The sequence below is a fragment of the Mesocricetus auratus genome, unplaced genomic scaffold, assembly GCF_017639785.1.
Source record: "Mesocricetus auratus isolate SY011 unplaced genomic scaffold, BCM_Maur_2.0 Super-Scaffold_100004, whole genome shotgun sequence".
NCBI classification, from domain to species: domain Eukaryota; kingdom Metazoa; phylum Chordata; class Mammalia; order Rodentia; family Cricetidae; genus Mesocricetus; species Mesocricetus auratus.
Window position 1 is genome coordinate 2,220,853 of NW_024429189.1, and position 26,672 is coordinate 2,247,524.

Sequence of the window (26,672 nt, forward strand, 5' to 3'; positions counted from 1 at the left end):
GTGAAGGGTACAGCCACAGCTCAGAGGGTTGTGTATCTGCTGGGACAGTGGTGTCAGCCAGCATACAGACCCCTGGAGGAGCCTCAAGGCTGGGAAGTGGGGGCAACTGGAAAACACCTTTACCCTTACTGCTTCAAATGCCCCAAACCAAGGTGTCTCTAAGCTTCCATTGCTGTCACAACTAACTTCAAGGGGACTCACCTGTGCTGGATCCGAGGGTCAGTCTGTACCAGGGGTAAGATGGCCTCCAGCACCTTGCTGGCTGACCCTGGGAGCATCTCCAGAACCTTCTTATCAATGGCCATTTTGTCCACAATGGTCTTAAAGTAGCGCAAGGCACTGACAACCTCCTTCTCTTTTTCCTCCAGCCAGCACAAGTTCTGAAAGGGAATGTCATGCTTAAGGAATGAGAAGAGATTGAAGGGAGTTATTCTGAAACAGTAAAATCTATAAGCTAGCTCGACACTCCTGCAAATGGAAAAGGTTCTGTAGGCAGAGACCAAGTCAGATGGTTTCTCTAAGGACTGTGATCAGGAGACAGAGGCTAGCAGGAAGAGAGACAGGTTTAGGATTAGAAGGGTCATTCAGAGACTTGAGGATTCCCTTCCCACACTCTGAGATCCTGGAAACATTCTAATGGCTACCCGAGAGAGCACTTCCTATTTCCCAGTGTGTGATGAGGCTCAGGAGGACACAGGCACATATACTCATCCCAGAATCAGATTCAGGATCCAAAGATTCAGGAGTTGAGGGACTGGAAGTATTCACAGCCCATCCTCCACCTAGGACCCCACACACTCCTACCCAAACCTGGAGCTCCCTCCCCATGAAAGAACTGTGACTCAAAGGACTTTAATCCCAGGGCTGGAAGGAAGAGATGAGGAAGCCAGAGCCAATGTTAGTGATCCAGTGACTACTGGCTGCTAACAGCATTTGGGCATTATGATTCCAAGGAAAACCACCTGGAAGGAACAAACAAACAAACAAACAACCCAAAACTCTACAATGCCTGTGCTTTCCTGAACTCATCCTCCTAACCCCAGATTCCTGTTTTCTTCTTGACTGCAGGTAGTCTTGGATCCATACCGAGCAGGCCATAGAGCTCTAGATTCCTTTCCCCAACCTCCCTTCTCCAGCAGTCCAGATCCCAGGGGCGGCAGAAGCAGACATTGAGAGCCATCTAGAGGGGATAATTCCACAAACAGACAATCCATACAAGAACAGACTACACATTTGGTGATGTGAGGAGGTATGTGGACACCAGTGGGCTCCCTAAGGTCCAGAGAACAAATAATGGAAACCGACGGCAAGAGATGCTACCAAAAATGTTGATTTAAGTAATCTATAAATATGTGTATGGCAGAAATATTATAAAAAGTGATTATTCTTTTGGATACTAAATCTCTCCCATCCCCAGATGTCAGGAAATATTATTTAAAATAAAAAAAATCCAATATGGGAGGTTATCTCATAGGAACACCAAAAGAAATATCTGTAAGTAGATGGAATCAAGCAGTTCTTTGGTCAGCTAACTTCCAAAGGCCTGGAGTGAGGTCTCGGAGTGCTCTGCGGACCACCAAGACCCACCCTTCCTGACCTTCACTTCCTAGGGCTATCTGACATGCTCGTTTCTTGTCTGTCTCCAAGAGGCTGAGCACTGGGTTTTCTACTGCCTGGACACCAGTGCTCAGCTCCACCCCACCCCACCCTGAGGAATCAGGACTCCCAGTGCTGGAGCAGACAGGAGGAAGAGGACGGATACTGCTGTCTTGGCACATCAAAAAGTACCAGAAGGCAGCAGTGAGGAAACTTGGTGAGGAAACAGGAAGTACTTTAGGAAAACATGGCACATATACAGGCAAGGGTGAAGGGGGAACTGAGATGGGAAACAGTTGAAAGTGCAGCACCTTAGAGCAGAAAGACTCTTCCTGTCACCGAGGAGAGATTAAAGCAGCCACACAACAGCCAGGCTAACCGGACTCAGTAAAGGAGCTAAGTAAGACTCAGCAGGTCGGGTAGTGTCTGTTACTGCCCACCAAACTCCATACCTGAGTGAATGACCTCTTAATGCTCTACATTTCCTGAGCCCTTCAGCTGTGATCAGTAGTCAGAAAAGTGCATAACATACGGCACCAGCTGACCTGGGGACTCAGTGCTGTGGCTAAGCTATAGTCACCCACCTCAGAGTGGCAGTCTGACCTTCATACCTCTTCCACCCCAGGGAGCAGTTGCTACCACCTGTCCTCATCAGCTTGGTAACTCTGTGAGACTGTCAATCCTGGCAAGGGCCCAGACCTAAGGCCAGGCTGGACTTGGGAACAGTAGATTCCAGCTCCTTGTCTGTGGAACAGGTGAGAGCATCTGCCCTATGTCACGGTGTGTGACTGATGCTAGAACTCAGTGGCAGAGCATTCGCCTAGCATAAGAAAGGCCACGGGTTCAATCCTCAGCACTGAAAAACAGTCACAGTAACAAAAAGAAACACAGAACACCCAAGTAGGTGCTGAATGGGCAAGTATGGAAGTCTCCAATAGCACTTAAGAGGTGCTATATCAATCAGGGTCAGAGGCCAGACCTTTACTAGGGAAAAAGCAAGGGAGGAGGACAAAGACTGTAAAACTCTCAGTGGGGAGAAAGGGTCAGGCTACAGCTGCCACTCTGAGTGTTCCAAGCCACCCACAGAGCTCTGCACTTTGGATGCATTTGTTCAGTTTAGGCTGTTGCCTCCCCATACAACAGATGCTATTATTTCATAAATAGGGAAATTGAGGCCAGGTGGGGAGTAGGTAGGATGGGCAACCTGCCCAAGATCCCACAGCTGAGTGACAAAATTACAGTACAGATGTGGCATGTTTCATTCCACAGTCTGGACCGTACAAAAGAGACCGATCAAAAGTGTGGTAGAAGCTGATATGGTAGCGCACATTCATAATCCCAGCACTCAGAAGGCAGCAGAGGCAGAAATACAAGTATGAGAACAGACCTGCTCTCATATACCTGGTCCCAGCAACACGGGAGATAACTGGAGATCTGGGTCAGCCTAGGCAACATAGCAAACAAATGCTGTAACACACACACACACACACACACACACACACACACACACACGCACGCACGCACGCACACGCACACACACACGCACACACACACACGCATGCACGCACGCATGCACACTCAGAGAGAGACAGACAGACACAAATAAGAGTCCTGGGTTCAACACTCTTATTTAATAAATAAAAAGGGGACACAGGTAAGTGGACGCTGAGGTCACTTTCCTGCCTGGTAGTGGTGACACCACAGCACGGCAGGCACAGAGGAAAAGGAAGGGACACAAACTGGCCAGGGTCTTCAGCTACTGCCTCATATCAGAGCAGCAGTAGATACCCAGCTTGTATTTGCAGCCCTGGCCTCTCTGCATCATGGAAACTAAATTGCATCCATAGCACTGCAGGACAGTCAATTAGGGAGTTGTGGGTAAGTCAAGGCTGGGGAGCAATTAGAATCAGCATACAAAAGACTGGAATCTGGGTGCACTGATGGTGCATGCCTTTAATGTCTGTACTTGAAGGTAATCTGTCTCCGTGAGTTTGAAGACTAGTTTGGTCACATAACAAAGTTTCAGGGCAGCCAGGACTAAAACACAACACAGCACAGCAGAACAACAAAAACTGGAGCCAGGATCATGTAAAGACAACTCAACATCCTTCCTTCTTCTGTACCTGACAGCCAGGCCCTGCAGAAAGGCACATCTAACAGAGATCAGTAGTGCCAGGCTCTGGGACAGGGGCATCTCTTTGCTGACTTCACATAAGATCTGCAGACCTGAAAGGGAAACCCCTTTAGAAGTCCACAGGAGGCCCCAGGACCCAGCCGCTGTCTAGATGCCCCAAGGATTCTGAGCCACTTCTGGACACTGCAATGGATCATACAGAGAAGGTTGGCTTTGGGTTGTGACTAAACTTTTTCTGCCACTTTCAACAATCCATAGCTCACTGCTAGGCTGGCTAGAAGGCTAAAAAATAACTGACACATTTTTCTAAGAGAAGACTATTGTGTTTAGATGAAGCCAGGCTGGAAAGACACTGGAAGACAGTGGACAAAACAGACTTCATCAGAAAATTTGGGCCATAGCCAACACTGTCTATTAACTCTCTCCACATGGCTGGAGCAGAATAAATAAAACAACAGGTGTAAAACCACAGGGACGGACAGGGGCTGGGCAAGGGAAAGCCAGGAAGCAGCAATAGCCGGGATCTGCACTTCTACTGCCTGTGTGTGCTTCAAATCCCGGGATTTCATAGGGAAAGCCACAAGTGGAATAACGTGAGCTATGTAGGCAAACACTCTGCGAGAGGTGACAGAGAGAATGAGCAGCAGACTACAGCAGCAGCAGCAACCTTCCCACACCACAGGTTTCCAGACACTGCCCTCTCACCTATGTGCTGTGGCAGGGCCCTTCCTGGGGTCTGCACTAATCAGCTGTCCCCACTCATGAAGGGCTGAGCTCTACCTCAGTACTACAACACCCAGGGCCTGGGAGGGGCACCCTGCTGCTACAGGATGTTCACCAGTACAGCTGGCGCCTACCTAGTGGACATCCAGCAGCTCCTGCTTCACACACCGTGTGACAACTGAAAATGTCCCAGGCATTCCTGGGGTTGCAGACACCTCACTAAGTGAGGGTATGCTTCTGTCAAATTTTCCTCCATGGCCTTTCTTTGAACAACGCATAACGAAAAGATTCCAGAACCAAATGGCTCACTATCAACACTCACTTGCAGAGCAAAGCGGTCTGCCAGTAAGCCAGTTATGCTGCACAGCTTAAAGGTGTGAGCTCCAAACTTCTCTCGGCTCAGGCTCTTCTACGTGAAGGTAGTGTGCCTGATAAAATGCCAAGTACTGTCCTCTTACTCATAGGCAACAATTAATCCAACAGAATTTCTGGGCTTACAAACCCTCTTAACTAGATTTTTAAGAAACTCTGCTTGGGGCTGGAGAAATGGTTCAGAGATTAAGAACATTGTCTGCTCTTCCAGAAGTCCTGAGTTCAATTCCCAGCAACCACATGGTACCTCACAACTATCTGTAATGAGATCTGGTGGCCTCTTTGAGTGTGCAGGCATAACACTGTATATATAATAAATAAATCTTAAAAAGACACTCTGTCCACATAAACAGAGCAGTGTTTGGGAGTCACAGTAAACTGACAGCATTGACAGTTCTGCATCCATTGGCCCTTTGACAGTCACAAGGGAAGGAGGAGGAGTTCATCTACAAAGTTTGATACATCGATACATGTATTTTTTAATTTAAAGCAGTGCACCAAGATGAACATTTAGATTTGTGAGACATTAATAAACACATTCGGGCTTGATTTCTTAAAGAAGACATATAACAGCGGGGAACGGTGGTATACACCTGTAATCCTAGCATTCAGGAGGCAGAGGCAGAGGCAGGAGAGCTGCACTTTAAGACACGTCTCAAACGAAACAACAAAACAAAACCCTGGACTGAGGACATAGCTCTGGGTAAAGCTTTGGCCTAGGACACACAAGGCCCCATATCAGACCCTCAGCACCTTAAAAAGCCCGTCAGGCTCTGTCATCAACAGTCTGCACTCGAGTCCTGACTTCACCATTACTCTGTGGCTTTAGTTAGATGTTCCCCTTCTTTAGAGACTCAGTTTCTTTTTAAGCAGGGGAGGTTTTCACTGTCAGGGACGTTGGGAAGAGAGGTAAGCACTCAGCACAAGGCTGCAAAGAGGTCCTGTCTGTGCCAGTGCTAGTGACAGCTTTGCAGTTGGCTGCAACAGCGTCCCAAGGCTTTAGAAGCCTTCTCCATAAACCACGCCCATAATCTCAGCAACTCCGGGATGGTGATGCTCGCCAACTACCCCAGTGCCTGCTGGGATCCACTCCTGAAAGGACCCAGACTTTGGCTGTGAAGACTGAGCTCCCTCCCCATCAACACCACTCAGGTAGATGCTTTCATTCAAGAATTATATCAAATACTTGAGCCCACAGTTGCCACCCAGCTAAGACACAATGACATTGCCATAGGTATTTTCCCATCCCCAGACCAAGGACCAGAGTTCTGCAGTGGAAGGCAAGGCAACCCCAATTGTTCTTAATGTCACACTGACCTTCTGCCTCTGAGACCTGGAAGCCACAGCACTGGTGGACAAAAATTCTACTGCCTGCTGCTCCAGATCCAAGGGGATAGGGTAGCCCTCTGGTAGAAATCTGTCTCTTGCCTCCTGGAAGAGAGGAAACCTGGATTCCTACAGAGCTTGAAATGGACGCTGCAGGCTGGAGGGAGGGTTGGTGACAATAACAGCTGCTCACACATCTGGCTCAGCTGGCCCTGCTGAGGTTACCAGTGCTGGAGGATGTCTTTAGATGGGATTCAGAGCCCAGGCCCTGAAGCTGAATGACTGGTTCAGGTCATCAGAGCCCTGAGTGAGAGTACCCCAGGGCTTCTGGGTGGGAGGCAGCACCAGGTGTGAGCATAGGACTCTGAGCTACTTTAAATGCCCAGAGGATGATACGGAACTGTCCAAGCCATTGGCTGGACTGATTAGCAGGACAGGCACACACCATCCTAGAGGTCCCAGGTCCCAGGGACACAGATGGCCCTAGTAAGCGCAGCCCCCAATGTTGGCCATAGGCCAGGGCCAGGGGATCACCTAGAGATGCAGCTTACTTTGCTTACAGGCTTCTCGGGAATCTTCGACACCTCGGCTGGCTTTCCCTTCTTGGATGGTGTTCTCTTGATTTTGGGAGAGTGGAATTTGTCCATCAGCTTCATGGTGAAGGAGGAGAGATGAGAACGCTGAGAGTCTGAAAACACAGAGGCCTGGCTGTTAGAAGAGGAGGCAGGGGAAGTTGTGGCTCTCTTGTGGGAATGACTAGGGTGCTTACGCAAGGATTTCCTTCTTGAAAGGAAAGATTCAAATGAAAGGACATATAGATCCCGTCTACACTCTGCTTACATGTGTCGGTTTTTGCAATTTCTACCTGTTTTAGGGTGACTAGAACTCTGAGCAGCAGAGGTGGGCAGGATGGGTATTAAGAAGAACTTGCATTAAAATGTCAGCAAGTCCTTGATGGTTCCATATGAGCATCCAGTCAATGTTCAAGAGAAACGGTTAAGAACACTCGCGGACTCCGAGAGGGGGAGATGTTAACAAGTAGCAGGAAGGACTTTGTAAACATAACAAATAGTCTCCTATTCTTGGGCGTAGGGAAGTACAAGTGACATGACACAGGCCAGTTCCTAGAGGTGGCAGCAAAGACAGAAATGGAAGCAAGGTGTTAAACCCTTCTGGTCTAAGACAAAAAACTGAATGGTTTCCTAAGAGTAAGGCAAGTCAAGGATGTTGTCACTGTTCCTGGTTGACATGGCACTATTAGTTTCTTACAGGATAATTAGTAAAGAGGGGGAAAAGGTACCCAGCTTAGAAGGAAGAGTGACACTTTCTGTTTCTATGTCTGTTTTAATCAGGGTCTCACTATGTGGCCCAAGATGCCCTCACAGCGATGTGGCCTCAGCCTTTGGAGTTCAGGGTCACTGGTCTGCAGGACACATGCAGCTCTCTACTTGCAGAGATGGTGTATAGACACTCTTAAGAATCCACTGAAGAGCTCTGTTAATACTGGCTAGAGAGACAGCTCAGTCGAGACTGTAGTGCTTGTCTTGTGTGTCCATGACCTGGGCTTTGCCCTCAGAACCATAACAAAGAAAGAAGTAAATAAAATGTAACAGCCTCATGTAGTGGCACATCTTTAACCCCAGCACCTAGGAGGCAGAGGCAGAGGCAGACAGAGTTCTGTGAGATCCAGGCCACTCTGGTCTACAGTGGGTTCTAGGCTAGCCAGGCTACATAATGTGTCCTGTGTCTCAAAACAAAACAAAAATCTATCAATACTAATAAATTCAGTAAGGCCATAGGACACAACATCAACATATAAAAACTATTTTTACTTTTATACGGCAGCAATGAAAATTCAAAATAAAATTAAAAAACCCTTTAATTTATATCAAAAAGGACATCCTTGGACATAGATTTGGCAAGAGAAATCTCACACTTCGCAAACTATAAAACACAGCTGAAATTAGAAACAACCAAAATACGTGGGGGAAGTACCCATGCTCTTGGATCAAATGGCTTAGTACTGTTACAACAGTAATATTTCCTAGTAACAACTTGTTACCCAAAAGAATCCTGCTAGTTTAATTTTTTTTTTTTTGGTAAGAGGTGACACTCTAATCCTAAAATCAGTAAGGAAATATGAGAGATCCAGAACAGCCAAAGCAAACAGCAACGCTTCAGGACCAATACATCTCAACATAAAAACTAAGTGCATTAATCAAGACACCACAGTACTGTAGCAGAAAGATAGACACATGGATCCAAGAACAGAACTCCAGTTTACATATTCATGCTGATTTTCAACAAGGACATGGTGGCCACTGATGGGGGAAGGGACAGTCATTTCAACAAGCAGTAGTGGGGTGAGTGGGCACTTGTCTGTAAAAGACTGAATCGGGACCTCTACCTTACACCACATGCTAAAATGAGCTTCAAATAAGTCAAAGATCTAAACTTCAGAGTTAAAACACTTAGAAGAAAGTACAGGTGGTCTTATGACCTTGGATTTGAGTGTACTCTTAGCTGTAACACCAAAAGCACAAGGAACAGAAATAAAAATAGATAAATTAGAATTCCATGAACATTAAAATCTGTGCTGTGATGACTGCATCAAGGACATGGAAAGACAACCTATAGCATGGAGAACATATTCACAGATTGTTTATCTGATGAGGGACTCCACCCAGAAAGGAAAAGCATTCTGGGGGAGCTGGAGGCCTCAAATCCTAGTGCTCTGGAGGCTGAGACACCAAGATCACAATCCGAGGCCAGTCTGGGCTACAAAGCCCAGACCCTGTCTCAAACCAAACCAAACCAAACCCAAATAATCAAAAAACCAAGGGATGTAACTAGCTCACTGGTAGAGCTTGTCTAACTCAGCCATGGCCTTAGTTTTGCTACTTGCAGCACTGCAAAATAACAGCAACAACAATGCCAATAGAACTTTACAACTCAGCAACAGCAGACAAATAACCCTCAAAACGAACAAAGAGGCTGGGCAGTGGTGGTGCACACCTTTAGCCCCAGCACTTGCGGGGTGGGGGTGGGGGGGCGGCGTATCTGAAAGCATCACCCTGTCCATGACATTCAGACACTGAAGACCGTATATTGTGTGATTCTATTTGTCTGAGATGTCCAGAATAGTAAGTCCACAGAGACAAAAAAAGATCAGAGGTTGCCTATGACTGCAGAGGGAAGAGAGAAGGATAAAGAAGGATCACTAAGGGAACATGGGGTCTTCTCCGGGAAAGCACAGACAGCATTAGAATAAGATGACGCTTACACAAGCCAGTAAGTCACTGTACACTTTGAGTGAGCAAATGCTAAAACACAAATGATATGTCAGCAAAGCTGATGAAAACAACTATCCAACCCACCAGACAACATGCCTTGCAGATCATGCTCTGTGCTGAGGCAAATGTGGCATGGTGCACTCTTGGAAGACTAGGCGGGGAGGGAAACACCTGGTGCTGTCCAGCGCCCTGCGTGGCGGGAGGGCCTCAGGTTCAGGTAAGTGATAGGAGATGCTTGGCAGGCAAGGTACCTTATCAGGAAACATGCTTGTGTTGGAAGACTGCCCAGCTGGAGGCTGATGTAAGTGCTCTGAGCATGTGTGAGGCAGGCTGGGCTGGGCTACAATATTTTGTGAGCTGGAGGCATGAAACACATTCTTTTTTTTTCGGGGGGGGGGGATTCAAGACAGAGTTTCTCTGTATTGCTTTGGAGGCTGTCCTGGTACTCACTCTGTAGACCAGACTGGTCTCGAACTCACAGAGATCCGCCTGCCTCTGCCTCCTGAGTGCTGGGACTAAAGGCATGCGCCACCAACACCCAGCATGAAACACATTCTTGAAAAGATTTATTTATCTGTCTGTGTGCATGTGTGTGTGTGTGTGCATGAGTACATACACAGAGGCCAGAAGATGGCACTGGATCCCTTGATGTTGGAGTTACAGGTATTGTACAGCAAGTATCCTCAACTACCAACCCACTTTTCCAAATACACAAACACACAGATAATTTTTAAAGGTTTATAAAGCTGAACAATGATGTCACAAGCCTTTAATTCCAACATTCAGAATGCAGAGGCAAGCAAATCTCTTGAGTTCAAGGCCAGCTTGGCCTACAGAACTAGTTACAGGCCATCTAGGACCCTGTGTCCAAAACCAAAACTAAAACCAAAACCAAAACAAAACTTTTCTAATTTTATGTGTAGGAGTGTTTTGCCTGTCTATGTGTATATATATTACATATGCCTATGGGAGTCAGAAGAGACCATCAGAGCCTCTGGAACTGGAGTTATTGTAAACTACCATGTGGGTATTGGGAACTGAACCCAGGTCTTCTACAAGAGCAAAAAAGGTACTCTTAACTGCTCCCTGGCTTCAGTTCCATAGGTAAATAAGTCTTTTTTGAAAGTGTGTATACTTTACACAGGTACCTAGTACACAGAACATCTCAGCCCAGGCCAGACATGCTCAGAACACTTGCATTAGCCCTCTTCCAAATGCACTTCTGACTTGTCTTTTTAACTAGAGATGGGTACACTGGACCATAGCTTCACTTACCAGCAGGCCTGGCACAGGGTAGCTGCTCAACACAGAAGCTAACCTGCCTACAGATCTGTACCAGGGTGTTCTGCAGCTCTGACATGTAGCTCACTCTCCTAACTAGAGGGAGCTTCACCAATCCCCTCTCCTATTCGTTTACAAGAGAGACATACCTGTTCTGGTACAGCCTACTTCTTCTGTATCCATCTCACTGCTGCTCCATCCATCCCATTCCTTCAGATGCTGACCTTGTAATATCCCCCCAAGAGACAGCACACCCTGGCCCAGACAGGCTCTGGGTGGATGGGATGTGATAGCAATAGACTAATCTGTCCAAGACAGGCTGACAGCAGAGAAAAGAAAGCAGGCTTGAAGGGGAAGTCTGGTAGGACATACATTTGGTTTACTGTGGTGGTCAAAGTTCCTCAGACTTGGCTGGGTGAACCAACCTCCTCTTTTGTAGGGTCTGCTGCCCTGGGTTCTGTAGGGAGATGTGGGGTTAGGGAGCTGGCCAGACTCACAGCCAACTGATGGGAGATGTAATTCTGTAAATCTGTCTTTTATTGGTTGTTGAATAAAGCACTGTTGGCCAATAGGGAAGCAAGATAGGTGGGACTAGGAGTCAAGGAGGATTCTGGGAAAGAGAGGCAGAGTCAGATACAATGTAGCCACCATAGGAGTAAGAGGTCTGGACCCTTTTCTCCGGTAAGAGAAATACTTAGATTAACAATTATGGGTTAAATACTTAAGTCAGAGCTAGCCAGTAATAAACCAAACAAACAGCCAACAGCTTCATAATTAATATAGCCTCCTGTGTTTTCATTTGGGACTGATGCAGCCCTGGAACCAGGCTGGCAGGAAGACTACACTCTACAGCCAACCATCATAGCCAAGGTCAATGTGGAAAGGAAATGTGGGAGTCACCAAAAACCCTCTAAAAAGCCTGACCATGGACTCTAGGGACACTTACTCCTGACAGCTGCCATCAAACACCAGGAAGTGGGTGACAGAACTCACTCCACCTTTGCCTGCCTGGTCCTGAATTCAGTCTGTGTAGGGATACAACTGGGAAGGTCTGATGACACTCTGAGGGCCCTGTCAATACATCACTCTTCTCAGGCTATTTAGTGGGCACAAACAACCAGCAAATTGTGTGGAGAACAGAGATGCTTTTTTTAAAATTTAAATTACAAACAATCTTGCTTCACATATCAATCCCAGCTCCCTCTCCCTTCCCTTCTCCCCTGACTCCCACCCAGCCCCCCCCCCAGGTCCCCATCCAATCCCCACTCCATTCCCCAGGGAGGGTGAGGTCCTCCATGGGGGAATCTCCAGAGTCTGTCATTTCATTAAGGGCAGGGCCTAGGCCTTCCCCCAAGAGTCCAGGTTGGGAGAACATCCCTCATTGTGGGATGGGCACCCAAAGTCCATTTGTATGCCAGGGGTAAATACTGATCTACTACAGAGGGGCTTTTAATGATGACTAACCTTCCCAACTCTGGAAACCAGGACAACAGGAATTGAGCTGTTCTCAGATTTCCCTTAAAATGAGGGCTGACAACTAAGGTTTCAGGTGGCTTTCAGGGTCCCTCAAACTGTGCCATCAAGTACATATGAAGCACTTTTGTAATGACCAGCAGTGGCAGGGTAAGTGGGAGGCAGCAGGTGGCATTTGGACAACACTGATGCTAGTCTTGTCCACAGTTCAGTCACAGGCACTCATGCACACACAACCAGGCTCTCCTGCCCCTCCCATGCACCTGTCCATCACTGGTGTAGAGAGCAGTGTCAAAGAGCTACTCCCACACTACAGTAGCCTCAGGTGGCTCCTGCTCTCCTGTTACTCCCCATGGTTCATGTTGGGAAATTACAATGTAGACATATTCAGAATGTCTTTTGTCTGTGAAAGCTTGAGAAGCCACTAACAGAAGCTAAGATAGAATCCCTCATTGTTTGGTGAGGCATTCACACCAAAGAGGTTCCCAAGGACTAATATGCTAGTCCTTTTCTCCTTGGGAAGAGCAGCTCTCTTGACATTATAATCTCTGAGTAAGTGACAACAATGCTACTAACAACAGCCACTTTCTTGGACAACCCATGAGCTGTATGCCCCCTACCTAGAAAGGAGAGGGGTGAAGGAGAACACCCAGCCTACTTGCAGGATCAACTCAGAAAAAAACAAGCAGATCAAACCACACAAAGCTCGCCCGCCCATTTCTTCCAAAGCGCTCTGCTAGGCACCAGGATTTCATTGTTAGATCTTCAGTTTGCCCCTCAGCAGGCCTAGCAATGTCTGTCTGCTGCTGACAAATGTGTGATCAACTGGCCTTTTAAATGTCACTTGCTGCAGCAGCTGGGATCCCAACTTAGTAGTGGTTTCTGTCAGGGCTTAATTCCACCCTGAGATGGGAAGCCTCCAAGCAGCACCGACACCAGGGATCACAAAGTCAAGGTCACTGTGGACAGGACTCACTGTAGCAGTCCCACAATGCCCACAGCCGGTCAAGAGGCTGGCCTTTGGTTTCTTGCTGGGCACTGCAACCCTGGAAGGACTTAGAGATCACTTACTCCATCTACTTCCTAGGAGTAAGGACACCTGGATAGAGAAGTGTCTGGAGGACACAGGGAAGAGCTTTTTTGAATATAGGACATCATTTTCAGTGTGCACCCTGTGAGGATCTCAGAGACTGTAATGCAGGGGTGGAGAGCACATGGGTCCTGCAGGACACGCACAGCTGTGGAGTCAGGAGACAGTCTGGCCTAAGCTAAGGGTGGCGCTAACTTGGATACCTCTCTGGGCCTTTCACTTCTCTTCTACCTCTCCCTGCCTGTAGAAAAGGCCTAACTGCAGCATACCTCCTCCTCTGGTGGACGTGGGATCAAATGTGACTGTGGTGAAGGATGGAGCCAAGGGACTTGACCCAGAGCAGTTGTCATTGTCATCTGGTAACATTGCCAGGCCTCTGCCAACATTCAATAAGGCGAATGCTAAAAACAGCCCCAGCTGAGGAGAGCTAAAAGCAACAATTTCCATTCTAAAAGACCCTCTGTCTTACTCAACATAAAGGCATTCATGTGAAGACAGAGAAGGTAGTGTTTGAAGTTTTGCAACACCAAAGGCCTGTCCGATAGCCCACATCCATACCTGTGGATGCTGAATATGGAAATACTAAGTGTGTTATCTTCCTTTCTCAACACTGAGAGTGAAACACCCTCATTATTCAAACCCAAGCACTGAAGAAATATGAAACAGTAGGAAACCCTCATGGCTTCTCATATGATCAAGTGGGAATTACCGCACTTGTGCTTTTTTAAGATTTATTTTTAATTTATGTGTATGTGTTTGAGCCTGCACACAGTGTGTGTGTGTGTGTGTGTGTGTGTGTGTGTGTGTGTGTGTGTGTGTGTAAATGCACAGAGAGGCCAGAAGAGGGCTGTGAGCTGTTCAAGGTGGGCACTGGGAATCAGACTTGGGTACCGTGGAAGAGCAGCAAGCTCTCTTAACTGATGAACCATCTCATCTCTCCAACTACTCACCTTAAATAATTTGTTTTTATTTGTGTGAGGGGGATGTACAAGTGTGTGCAGGTGCCTTTAGAAGCCAGAAGAGGGCATCAAATACCCTAGAGCTGTAGTTACAAGTGGTTGCAAGTCAACTGACATGAGTGCTAGGAACTAAACTCAGGTCCTTTAGAGCTCAGCAAATATTCTTAACCATCGACCCATCTCTCCAGCCCCAGGCCCAGCCCCAGCCCCAGCCCCAGCCCCAGCCCCAGCCCCAGCCCCAGCCCTCCCTCCCTCCCTCCTTGCCCCTCTTTCTTTCAAGACAGGGTCTCACTATGTGACCCTGACTGTCTTAGAACTTGCTCTTCAGACCAGGCTAGCCTCAAACTAACAGAGATCCACTTTCCTCTGCTTCTGTGTGTTGGGATTAAAGGCATGTACCATCATCCCCAGACAATCCTTGTTTTGCTTTGTTTTGTTTTTTAAACATAGTGATGCATTATAGGCAGTTTCCCATGAGCACATGTTGGATGGCTGAATATTCTGCTGGGTGATGGAATCTAACTTCCATACACTGCTGCATGGACAGACAGTTCATTCCTGTAACTCTGAGAAATAGAACTGTGATGGTTTAGAAAGTCAGAGAATCATCAGGCGGTGGTGGCGCACGCCTTTAATCCCAGCACTCGGGAGGCAGAGGCAGGTGCATCTCTGTGAGTTCAAGGCCAGCCTGGTCTACAGAGCGAGTGCCAGGATAGCACAGTGCTCATCCCATTTGTCATCACGAAACAACACATTAAAGCTATGAAAGGACTCCACTGCATGTATACCCATGTAGATCAAAGGAAAAGCTAAGCCAGGTATGAGGGTACATGTTCGAAATCCTAGTACTAGGGAGGCTGAGACAAAAGGATTGAGAGCTTGTTGCAAAACAAGTATGATAAAGAAATAAGAAGGAAGCTGGGCGTTGGTGGCGCACGCCTTTAATCCCAGCACTTGGGAGGCAGAGGCAGGCGGATCTCTGTGAGTTCGAGGCCAGCCTGGTCTATAGAGCTAGTTCCAGGACAGTCTCCAAAACAATACAGAGAAACCCTGTCTCGAAGGAAAAAAAAAAAAGAAAAGAAAAGAAATACCCCAGAGTATTCAGAGTAGAAGTGCAGGGGTGCTTGAGGACAGCAGACGGGTTAAATGGAGGCACCTTCAGGAAATGGAATACCACCTCATATGAGAACAAACCATCTATTTCCACCTACCCAACACAGATGACTCACACTCTGACAAAAGAGGCTGCACACAAGAAAGGCATATGCTGAATGACCCACACAACTACAATGCCAGGTAAAGCACAGCTATTGTTCAGGAAGTCAAGACAGAGGTTATGTCTGAGGCAAGGCTGGTAACTGCAAGGGACACAGGAGGGCACACACTTCTGGGATGCAGATCTCAATCTACAAGTTCCTTACAGGTCTATCTTCAATGTGTTTCCCATGCTGGCAGAGCTCACCTGGCTCTGAGCACAAGCCTGATCCTCAGGAGTAGGTGCATCAGGAGTTGAGGTCATATTCTTGTCTCCACCTCTCTTACCATTTTCCTTCCCGCTTTCAGAATTAAGGGAAGGGGTTTCTACTTACTTGTCCCTTGAGACCCAAAGGGTTCCAAGTCTTATTCACCTTGGACTCCTGCACTTAGCTTAGTAGCAGGTATAAGTACATACAAGTAAATACATTCTCATCAATAAGCACAGAAGAATCAATGAATAAATTGTGTAACCTGAACAACCACTGCATTCACTGCTCTGAGGACTGGAGGTGGCAGTGGCAGCTGTATGTTCAAGCTAGTCAAGCAACAGAGGAGAAAAGCCAACCCTCCACCTCCTCTAGGTCTTCAAGAATGGTGGGTGTTGGGTCCTCACTGGGCAGCAGAAGCCCAATGGGAGCCACACATACAATTTATACCACTTTCAGTCCATTTCACCTAAAATATTACCATCTAGCTCCCGAGTTATGGCTTATGTTTCTTTTTTACTTTTAAATTATTTATTTATTTATGTGCATTGATATTTTGCCTGCGTGTATGTCTGCGTGAGGGTATCGGATCCTCTGGAACTGAAGTTACAGATAGTTCTGAGCTGCCATGTGGGTGCTGGGAATAGAACCTGGGTCCTCTGGAAGAGCAGACAGTGCTCTTAACCACTGAGTCCCCACTTCATGTTTTTCTTACACTCTACTATAGTGTGGAGTTTACACTTCCAGCATGCTCTATCCATACAAGCCATTTTTAGGATGCATAAAAAGAAGTTCCGGGAACTAGGCTGGCTGTATGTAACTGTTTCTAGGTTATACCTCCTAGCAGCACATAGCTGTAGAATCCAAGTGGATCAGCTTACCTTTAGCTGGGCTCCAGGCTAGGAAGCCCTCCCCACACTTCCTACGCTCAGTATTACAGGGCCTGCGAGCAAATGGCACTGGACCAGAAGAACACTGGACAGATTGCTGCAGAGCCTGGGAGGCAGAGCTCAGATCAGAGACGCAGCCTTCTGTTCTCTCATGAATCCTGCCTCTCACTTCCTTTCTCCCTCTGGGAAACAGACTGCATCAGGCCACGCAGAGCAGTCACCAGTAGCATGGCTAGATGTTCACTTACGCTCTCCACACATCTGGAGCCAGGAGGAAGCTCTAGACTCAGCCTCCTAGCCAAAAGCAGTTCCTTCCCCGTTCATAGCTGAAACGGCACCACAGATACCTCTCCTCTCATGAGGACTCTTCACTAATGCCAAGTGTTTAGAGAACCCAAGGGCCCATGCTTTCCAATTACAGTCACAAGTCACACAGATTTAGGCAAAACCAGATTTCTCTGGTTTAAGGTCACTTCATTCCTAGTCACAATGCCAAGCCCCCTCCCACCACTGTGCACACATAGCAGTGTGTTAGGTGTGGAGTTCTGCATGGCCACATGCTGTCCAGGTGTGACAAGAACAACATAGAACCTGGACCACTGCCCTACCAGAGGCTCTCTGCAGCCTTATCCCATTTGATCCACAGCCACCTTCCAGAGTGGCTGTGTCCTCATTTCATCCAGAAACCTCGAGGCTGAGGAGGAAGCACAGTGACCGGATTTGAGCCCCGTCATGGTATATTTGTCAACCAGCAGTATCTACCAGTGGAAGAGTGATAAGCACCTGCAGATGGGCTCAAAACAGACCCAAGGTGGCAGTGCTTGGGGTCTGCGTTTGCCCGTGGAGTGATCTTGTTTCCTTCCAACATGCCAGCACCTACTAGGTACAGAGTGCAGGGCCCACCACAGACAGACAGACAGACAGACAGACAGACAGACACACACACACACACACACACACACACACACACACACACACACACACACACACACAGAGAGTTTTGTAATTAGGCTTCCCATTGTCCTCTCTGAAACTTATGCCCAGCATGGATGGAAGCTGTGGAATAAATGTACTCACAGCCTTGAGCAGGGAAGCAAGTCTCTACTGGACTAGAGGAGAGACTTTCTGCCCAGCAGCTCTTGTAAAAGTGAATCAGCTCCTAGAAAGGCAGCCAATGACTATTCACAGCAGCAGCACATCAAAGGCACAGGGCTTGGGAGGAGGAGCTGAGGCCACACCCTGCTCTCCAACTAGGAGAGAGTAATGGATAAGGACTTTATTTTTACATCTTAGTGAGGAGAACACGTAATTCAGAGATGCCCCCATTTGCCAGCATCTGGCTGGAAAGCAGGGAAGGGGTGATTCTGAAGTTGGTCAGGTTCCAAGTTGTAAGTGTGTACCACATTGGTCTGTGAGCACTGACAAACTCTGGACATCTCCTCTCCTGGTGCTCTCTCTCCTCCACTTCCTTAGCACTCTATCTCCAATCCACCCCATGACTGAGAGAGGACTTCAGTAAAAGGCTATGGCAGCCCAACTTCAAACACCTGCTGGGAGTACTGGGGAGGCTGAGGCAGGGGATGGCTGAAGTAGGGTCAAGGCTGACCCTGTCTGAAAACAACAGCTGCCAAAAATCCCACCAAGGCTTCACGATGAAACTCCAGGACAGGGGACACTGCATCTTTTGGAGCTGACTTAACTCCTTTTGTGACAGCACACTTTAGGCCTGTTTTGAAGCAGACAGTCTCCTAGAGCAGATGGCTCCCCTCATTTGTCCTAAGGCACATCTTGGCAGCCATAGGGTCCAACTTGAGAATTTGTCTCAGACCCTACTTGTTCATAAATAGTGAACAGCTCTGGCTCTGCCCGCTCCACTGAGCATAACTGAGTATATTCCACACCGGCCATTTTCAGCTACAGAAGGCACCTAGGTGGCTAAAGCAGTCTCCTGTCCTGGATGAGCTAAATGCTGAAGAGGTAGAGGGCTTCTGAGATCTAGAAAAAGTTCATGGAAGGAACACATGGATCTTAGAGGGCAGGGTCTAAGTTGGGTGAGGACATATACCCTGAAAGACACCTCCCCCCCACCCCCCGGCCACCTGCATGTGTGGCCTATTCCATAGCTAACCTTCATCACAGGTCAGTTCACAGGCTGAGCCATGAAGCAGAGCAGAAGGCTGCAGGAGCAGGACTGATGCTCTGAGGACACTCACTGCAGCAGTCACCAGCTTGAGACAACCCCTCCTGCTGCTGGCACAGCGAGGTGCTGCAGTTAAACCAAGGGTTGGAAGATGACAGATGTCACCACACAGGTTGGACTTCCTGCTCAGGCCCCAGAGCCTGAGGGCCATGAGCATGCAGGAGAAGGGGAAGAGTGACCTGTTCCTGAGGGAAGATCAGAGGTGGGGGAGGCTTTGGACTGCGGTGAGAAATTATTACAGCTCATGCCACAACTGGGAAGACTTGATGGTCGCCATTTCACCAATTCTGTGACAAATTATCTCCATTTTCTCTCAACCGAGCAGGGACGGGGCTGGGCCTCTTAGTCAGGAAGTGTCACCGGCTTTCACTGGTGACCCCGGAGTCCCACAGCATTTTTAGAAGACTGAGATCTAAGAGAGAGCAGCAAGGCTGCCAGTAGGGGAAGGGCTCTGAGCAAAGGCAGACAGTGCCTGACGGCAAGGACGTTCTCATCTCAGGAAGGAGACCCTCCTTGGTAGGGACAACCCTGCACCAGAGGAAGTCTACGTTAGCACCACGTGTTCGTCCATCCAAAAGTCCCAGCCCTCAAAGTTCAGCCACCAATGGTCACCCCAGCATGGAAGAAAAGCCAACTGAAGACTATGATAAGTGCAGAGCACTGGGCAGTTCACAGCATCCCTGCAGGTCTGCCTCAGGTGAAAGAGGTGATGGCTGACACGGTTTGGTGTAAAGTGGCTGTGGACTGCCCCTCTTGCCTAGAAAGTTGTTTGTACAGCTATGGTTGTTTGCTTAGTGCTTACTTGGGCTGGGGAAGCATGCATATTATCCTTGGGTCCTGAATTTCTCCGGAGAGATGAAGGTGGGTCAGACTGGCAGGGCTCATGGAAAGCAAGAGTGCATCCTAAACTTAAGCGCCTTCCGAAGTGCAATCAAGAAAGCAGACACAGGCTGTCCTCTCCCGGTAAATCCCAGAGGTATTCAACACAGAACTAAGCGAGGGAGCTGGAGTGTTAGCCTGCCCAAAACTGGCTGGGGAAAGCCAAGAGGCCTAAGAAACAGGCCTTGTGCAGGAGAGGTCAAAGACTGAACACTCGACCCTATACCCTCTGCTGCCCAGATCTGGTGGAAAACAAAGTAATATGAAGCCCCTATAACACATTCTAAGAGGAAACCAAGTTTACATTTGACATAGAAAACCTTGGATTTTCTCAACAGGAAAACAAAATCAACTGTGAAGGAAAGGGTCTGCTAAGGGCCAACAGCACAGAGCACAGCTCCCCCAGATCTGAAGGAAGCAGGACTCCTACCAAGCCAGGTCCCTGCCCCAGCATGTGAGGCCACAGCAGACATTCCTCAGGGAGGAAGGCAGGGACAAGAGAGTCCACAGTGTTCAGTGGAAATTTCCAAGAGCCATGCAGTGACCATGAGAGAGAACACACCACTTCCTCTTCCTCCAGGAAGACTGGTCTTGCTATGATTCATCACTGTGTCTAAGAGTGTAAGTGGTGTCTTCGAGGCATGTGACTGCAGATCCAAGGATGTTTTAATCACAAGTACTTAAAGCACTGGTGTGCACATTTGAGAAGGTCCCCAAATGTGTTTTGCCCCACAACAGAGAAATATCAGCCATTAAGCTATGCAGGATTTTTTGAGGCTGTTAATTTTTAGTTTCTACTTCCTTTACAGATTGAAGTACTACCACAGAACGGGGGCTGAAATACCTGCTTCTTTATACTAATATATTTTTATGTTCTCTGTGGCGGGTAGAGAGCAGTGTTTTCAAACTTCATCAAAATAGAAACATTAGCACAGGGTGATGTGTCCTGGTGTTTAGGTGAGGTCTGGGCTGCTTCAGAAGGCTGCCTGTCTCTTTACCTTCACAGCAGCCATGGGAGAAGGGCTGGAAACACCGCAACAGACAACTGCTTCCACTCAACCCAGCAGGGCACCATGTGGCTCTGGACACTACACACCTCTCATCCACAGATCAACCTGAAATGAGCTCAGATTCTTGCCACAGATTGGGCCAGTTCCTCAGTGCACCAGAGATCATAGGTTGCTAGTGTGGAAGAAACCATCACTGTGGATCCTCTTTCTCAAGGCCTTCCAGAGGGAGTACTTAAACCTTGGTGTTAGTTAGGGTTTCTGTTGCTATGAAGAGATACCATGACCACAGCAGCTCTTATAAAGGAAAGCATTTAATTGGTGCTGGCTTACAGTTCTGAGGTTTAGTTTATCATAATCATCACGGCAGGAAGCATGCAGGCAGACATGGTGCTGGAGAAGGAGCTGAGAGCTCTACATCTGGGTCCATAGGCAGCAGGAAGAGACCTGGCTTGAGCATCTGAAACCTCAAAGGCCATGCCCAGTGACACACTTCCTCTAACAATGCCACAGCTACTCTAACAAAGCCTGTCCATTGGCCAAAACAGCTTTATTCATCAACCAATAAGAGAAACATATAGTCACAGCTTACAGAAGGGCCTTCCCCATCACTGATGCCTTAAAGGAGTTAAGGAATGTGTGCAGGCAACTGATGCCTGGAATGGCACTCTTGAGCTTTGTGGCACATGCTGGGCACATGGTCTGCACCACAGCAGCCTGCCGCTGGTCATGGACACTGGAATAGTTTTTGCTTCTGAGGAGGTGAGGCCTCAATGTGAGTGTTGGTCCAGTCACTAACTCATTTTGTCAAGTAGGCAGACAAAATTTGTCCAAGTCTATTTTCTCATCTGGAAAGGTCAGCCTACACAAGGGGGTTCTCAAAGTGTAGCTCTGACCCAGCAAGCAGGAGTTGCCTCCTAAAGGGTCTTCTTACAAGTCATTCTCAGTCACATATACTGATCAGGAACAGGGCAACTCCTGCAATTGCCCCTCAAGGGCTAAGTTAGAAGCCCACTAAGTTAGAAGACACTGCCTGTGAGCCAGCTAGCACGCACTGGCTCTAACTACTGTTTTCAAAGTCATCCTTCTCTGCCCCTTTCCTACCTGTGCTGCTACTGACTTCATTATCACCCAACAAACGCAAAGTATCTACTGTAAGCCAGGCAGCCAGGACAATGGAAGACACTCAGATCTTCATAATGGGCCATGTTCAAGCTTCCACTGCCTGGTTGGTTCCTGGTATGCAGCCACTTTTCCTGACTCACGATCTTCCTAAACACACTACACCTTTAAGCAAGGTTCTGTTTGCACACAGACATGCGAGGTGGGACCTACCCAGTGTCCGACTGAAGGGGCAGATTATGTATATCCAGTTGGGTTTTTGTTTGTTTGCTTTACAGTGCTGGGGGTGGAATGCAGACTGGAGTATGAGCCAGACAAGGACTCCACCACTAAACAACATTCCCAGCATGATGCATGTCCAAGGAAGCACAGACAAGCTACTGGAAATAGTCTAGAAAAAAGATGGACAGCAATAGCACAGCATTTCTTCTACCTCAAACTATTTTAATGACTCATTGTTTCACAAGTCTTGAATGTTATTCTAGGCGCAAAATGACAAACACCAAGTGACATTTTCAGCAACCCACTTTACTTTAAGAAGTTACACACAGGAAATGCAAAAGCAAAAGCAAAAGCAAATCCTAAAATGCTCCATCCCAAGAGGAAAGACGAAGCCAGCTGCCACAGCCATAAATCAGGGGTCAGCTTCTTGTCTCCTCTGCCCACCTGCTAAGCCCAAGTAGAGGCAGAAGGCACTGAAAGGGGGCGCCGCAGGCCCAGCTGCTGTTGAGCTGGTTGGTTGGGAACAAGAGACTGGGTTTGCACCAATCCCACTTTCCCTCTGGGTCAGAAGTAAACTCTCCTAAATCCAAACAGTGGCAGGGTTTTGTCCCGGGGAGAAGTCAAAGTCAGAGTTCACCTGTCAGCAAGCACTCATTAAACAGCTCACCTAATATTTAGCATAACACACATAGCTCTAAAGCAGGGTCAAAAGTCAAAACAAACCATAGTGCTAATATGCCAAGTTAAGAACAATTCTTTCCCTAATGGTGGTGTTTATGTAGGCAACACAAAACTCCTAACAAGACAGTTTAAAAGCAAACAACAGCAGAAGCAGGAAAAGATGGACTGCACCAGTTGTGGTTGTTTGGCTCTTGAGTTTCCTCAAGATGAGTTAATTCTGCTCACTAAGAAAGCTCTGAACTCTAAAGAGGGTAACTTTCCCTAGCACAACATTCTAGATGGAATTACAAGGAAGGTGTATAGAAGCTATGAACTTGGTCTTCAGCTTAGTTTCTATGAGTCAATGTGGCCTTTAAATGATGATTGATTTACCTTGCACTTTATGGAGTTAACAGCCTGACAACATCATATGCCAGATATTCCTAAGGAACCCTAGGCACTGCATTTAATACAGAAATGACTCAAAGAACTTATTGGAAAGCCCAGGATGGGTGGGGGACTCACACCTGTAGTCTCAGCACTTGAGAAACTAACTGCACTAGGATTGACAGGAGTTAGAAAGTAGCCTGGGCTACACAGGCAGAATGGGACCTGTCTGAAAACCAAACCAAACTGGCGGTGGTGGCTCACGCCTTTAATCCCAGCACCTGGAGGCAGAAGCACGCGAATTCTGTGAGTTCCAGGTCAGCCTGGTCTACTGAGAGAGTTCCAGGACAGCTTCCAAAACAATGCAGAGAAACCCTGTCTCAAAAAAAAAAAAAAAAAAAAAAAAGCCAAAGAGAAAACAAACCCCATTCTTAGTAAGAATGTCTTACCCTCCCTGTCCTTGGCAGAAATGATAAAGTGCCCTATTAACCACACTCCCAACCCTGAGGACAGCTTTTAAGGGGAGGTCCTAGAGCTGTTTCCTGTCTCAGATTTTCATGTAAATATGTTCTACTAACAGTTGGTTCCACCTCCTCACACACTTGGTTTCCTATTGCTGCAGAATAGTGGCCTGGAATTTCCACAGCTTAAAGCCACACACATTAGCTCTGGCTGGTTTCTGAGGGCCAGGGATGGTAGCACAGGCTAGCAGGGAGCTCATGAAGGTGCCACTCCCAAAAGCCTTCTGTGGCATAGTGTCATTGTATACCAGAGTGGTTCTAGAAAGTTGTCCTTGTGGGACACATCTGTATTCTCAAAGAAAAGCCACCCTGGGTCTGTGGGGAAGAGGCTTCTGGGTCACTTTAATGAAGTGATGGACTTCATCTGACTAATAAGACAACCTCTCACAATATGGTTCTTCCCTCTGGATCCTTGTCCCTGTCACGGTCATGCCATCGCAGAGAAACTTCAAGCTCCAGCTCCCTTTTTTGAGCTCAGACGCTGTGTAAGAAGCAATTGCCTTCTGGGAGCCCCACAGTCTCAGGGCTCCAGAGAACATACAATTAAACACGGCTTCTGTTAACCTGCCCTGTGTCAATTAGATTTTTAGCTCAGTGAAGAAAACCTGGAGTGTGGAGGGAAGCGTCTCCCCTCTGCAGCTATAGGGTTAGGGCATGGGGGGGGTACAGACTGGAGGCCGCCCTCAGCTTCCCCTTCGTCAAAGCCAGGGAGCTAGAGTCTCCAGAGCAAGTCAGTGTGAGAGTTACGTCTCATCACCCTCACCACACTTGACCATCCGAAAATGGGCAGCGCGGGGACACATGCTTTTAGCCTCTTTATCATCATCAAATCAAACCTATAATTAATGCAAACAAAGCCTGCAGATGAACAGTTTTGTTTTATGGACAAGGTGGCTCTGGTGTTCCAGACTGCACTGTCAGGCAGAGCATGTGGATCATGCTGTGGGAGCTAAAGAGAGTTACTTGGGGCTCGATATGCATGGCTGTCAAAATGACAACTCCCTTCCTCCCCACGCCCTCTGCTGTCTCTCAAAACCGTAGAGCCTTAGTTATAATAACATTGGAAACCACCTAGTACCTGGACTCTGCTCTCTTCTGTGGCCCCTCTGGTGAAGAAAAACAGAACACACGGTGGACTCCAACAAACTCAAGGTCAGTGGTGTGCACTTGGACCAAAGAGACAGGGAAGGATGGGGGACGGATAGTACTTAGAAACCAGTCTTTGAGCCTGGCCCAGCTGAGAGTCAGTCAGAAGGAGAAGTAGAATACATCCCTTGTCCCTTATACCTCCTGTGGTGTGAATGCCTGTCATCCAGGCATGATTCTGCTGGTTACAGACTATTTTCCTACCTCCTGGTGCCTAAATACAAGAGTGATTTCACTTGCCCTATGCATTTCCCTAAAAGGCAGGACAACAATTACTGCTGGCTTTGAGAGCCACATAGTAAAGCCACTTAGCTTGACTAAGCAAGGGAGAAAGCAGTATGGATACACATATTGGGTTTTCAATAAAATTGTATTCACAAAAACAGGGAGCCAATTAGGTTTTGGTCTGCAGTTTGCAGTCCCTGCTCTGAAGAAACAGACCAGCTTTCCTGTCACCTGGGACTGGAGGGTGACTCTGATTGCACATCACTATGGCTGTGTACCTTTATTTGGCCCCACCCCCACCTAGGTAGAATGCACTTTACTATAACCCTGGTTGTCTATAGTAAGAGCTGCCAAATGTGCCCTGCAGTCACTGTCAAGTTAACATCTGGCCCATTTTTCTATGCCTGGGCTCAAATCATTCTTTTCTTCTTTAGAACTTCTGGGCCAGGCGTTGGTGGTGCACACCTTTAATCCCAGCACTTGGGAGGCTGGCGGATCTCTGTGAGTTCGAAAGCAGCCTGACCTACAAGAGCTAGTTCCAGTACAGCTTCCAAAGCCACAGAGAAACCCTGTCTTGGAAAAGAAACAAAAACAAAACCAACCAACCAACCAAAACCAAAACAAACAAACAAACAAAAAGCCAACAAAACAAAACAGAAACAACTTCTGGGCCTCCAGACTAGCTGTCTTAGGGTTATCATTGCTGCGACGAGACACCGTGACCAAGAGCAAACTGGGGAGGAAAGGGTTTATTTGCCTTACACTCCACAGCACATTCATCACTGGAGGACAGGAGCTCAAGCAGGGCAGGGTCCTGGAGGCAGAGCTGATGCAGAGGCCATGGAGGGTGCTGCTTACTCACTTGCTCCTTACGGCTGGCTCAGCCTGCTTATTGATCCCAGGACACCAGCCCAGGCATGGAACCACCTATAATGGGCTGGGTCCTCCCCCCATCAGCAACTAATTAAGAAAAATGCTCTACAGCTGGATCTTATGGAGGCATTTTCTCAATTGAGGCGCTCCTCCACCTTTCTAGTTTGTGTCAAGTTGACATAAAACTAGCTAGCACAGCAGGTAACACGGCAGGGACTTTCCACTAAACTCACACTTAAACTCCATGTTGCAGTCAGGTTCCTGCCTCTTTTCTCCTAGGTGGCCAGGGCTGTCAGTGCTGCTCCAGTGCTCAGCTGGGAGTTGGAGACTTGGCAGTCCTCATCAGCAGACTGCTGGGTGCGCAGGGACAGCTCACTTTGCCACACCACAGTCACACTCTAATTATTTAGGTGCACTATAAAGGGAGCCTTGGTGACAAAGGAGGGGTAAAATAAGTTGAACATTTCAGCTGCTGAGACTCAAAATCATGCAAAATTATAAAACAACTGATTACACCCAATCTGTTAAATTAAACATGTTAATTTAATTCCCTGCTGGCCTCTGACTTCTCAGCAGCACTGGGAAATTTGAGAAGGCAAACATGGATGAGGGATTTGATGAATAATCTGCCAATAATTGCTCTGAGTGACCAAGAGAGTAACATGCATGCATGCCATTCACGCCTCCGCTACACCAGGCTGTTCAAAACTAGCCATGTCTGAAAAGTGCGGTGTCCTTAGCATGACAGTCATTACCTCAACTGTCCTCTGGGGGGACTTTTATTACTTAACATGGATCCAGCCCCTAGGTTGGTGACACAGCTGACTAGT

The 26,672-nt window shown here is 47.6% G+C and overlaps 1 protein-coding gene across 20 annotated transcripts in view; it reads right to left on the reverse strand.

The window, feature by feature from the left end:
• Positions 1 to 26,672, reverse strand: part of Rapgef1 (Rap guanine nucleotide exchange factor 1) — a 114,859-nt gene that overhangs the window by 50,605 nt on the left and 37,582 nt on the right. For 12 of the 20 annotated variants that reach the window (XM_040745091.1, XM_040745100.1, XM_040745108.1 and 9 more), the window contains exons 2-4: positions 6,703 to 6,839; positions 6,143 to 6,256; positions 202 to 380 (exon numbers count right to left, since the gene is read on the reverse strand). In XM_040745091.1, the coding sequence (XP_040601025.1) occupies positions 202 to 380; positions 6,143 to 6,256; positions 6,703 to 6,839 (430 nt within the window). The remainder of the gene's footprint in view (positions 1 to 201; positions 381 to 6,142; positions 6,257 to 6,702; positions 6,840 to 26,672) is intronic. The other 8 variants (XM_040745102.1, XM_040745104.1, XM_040745098.1 and 5 more) reach the window with 3 other exon arrangements.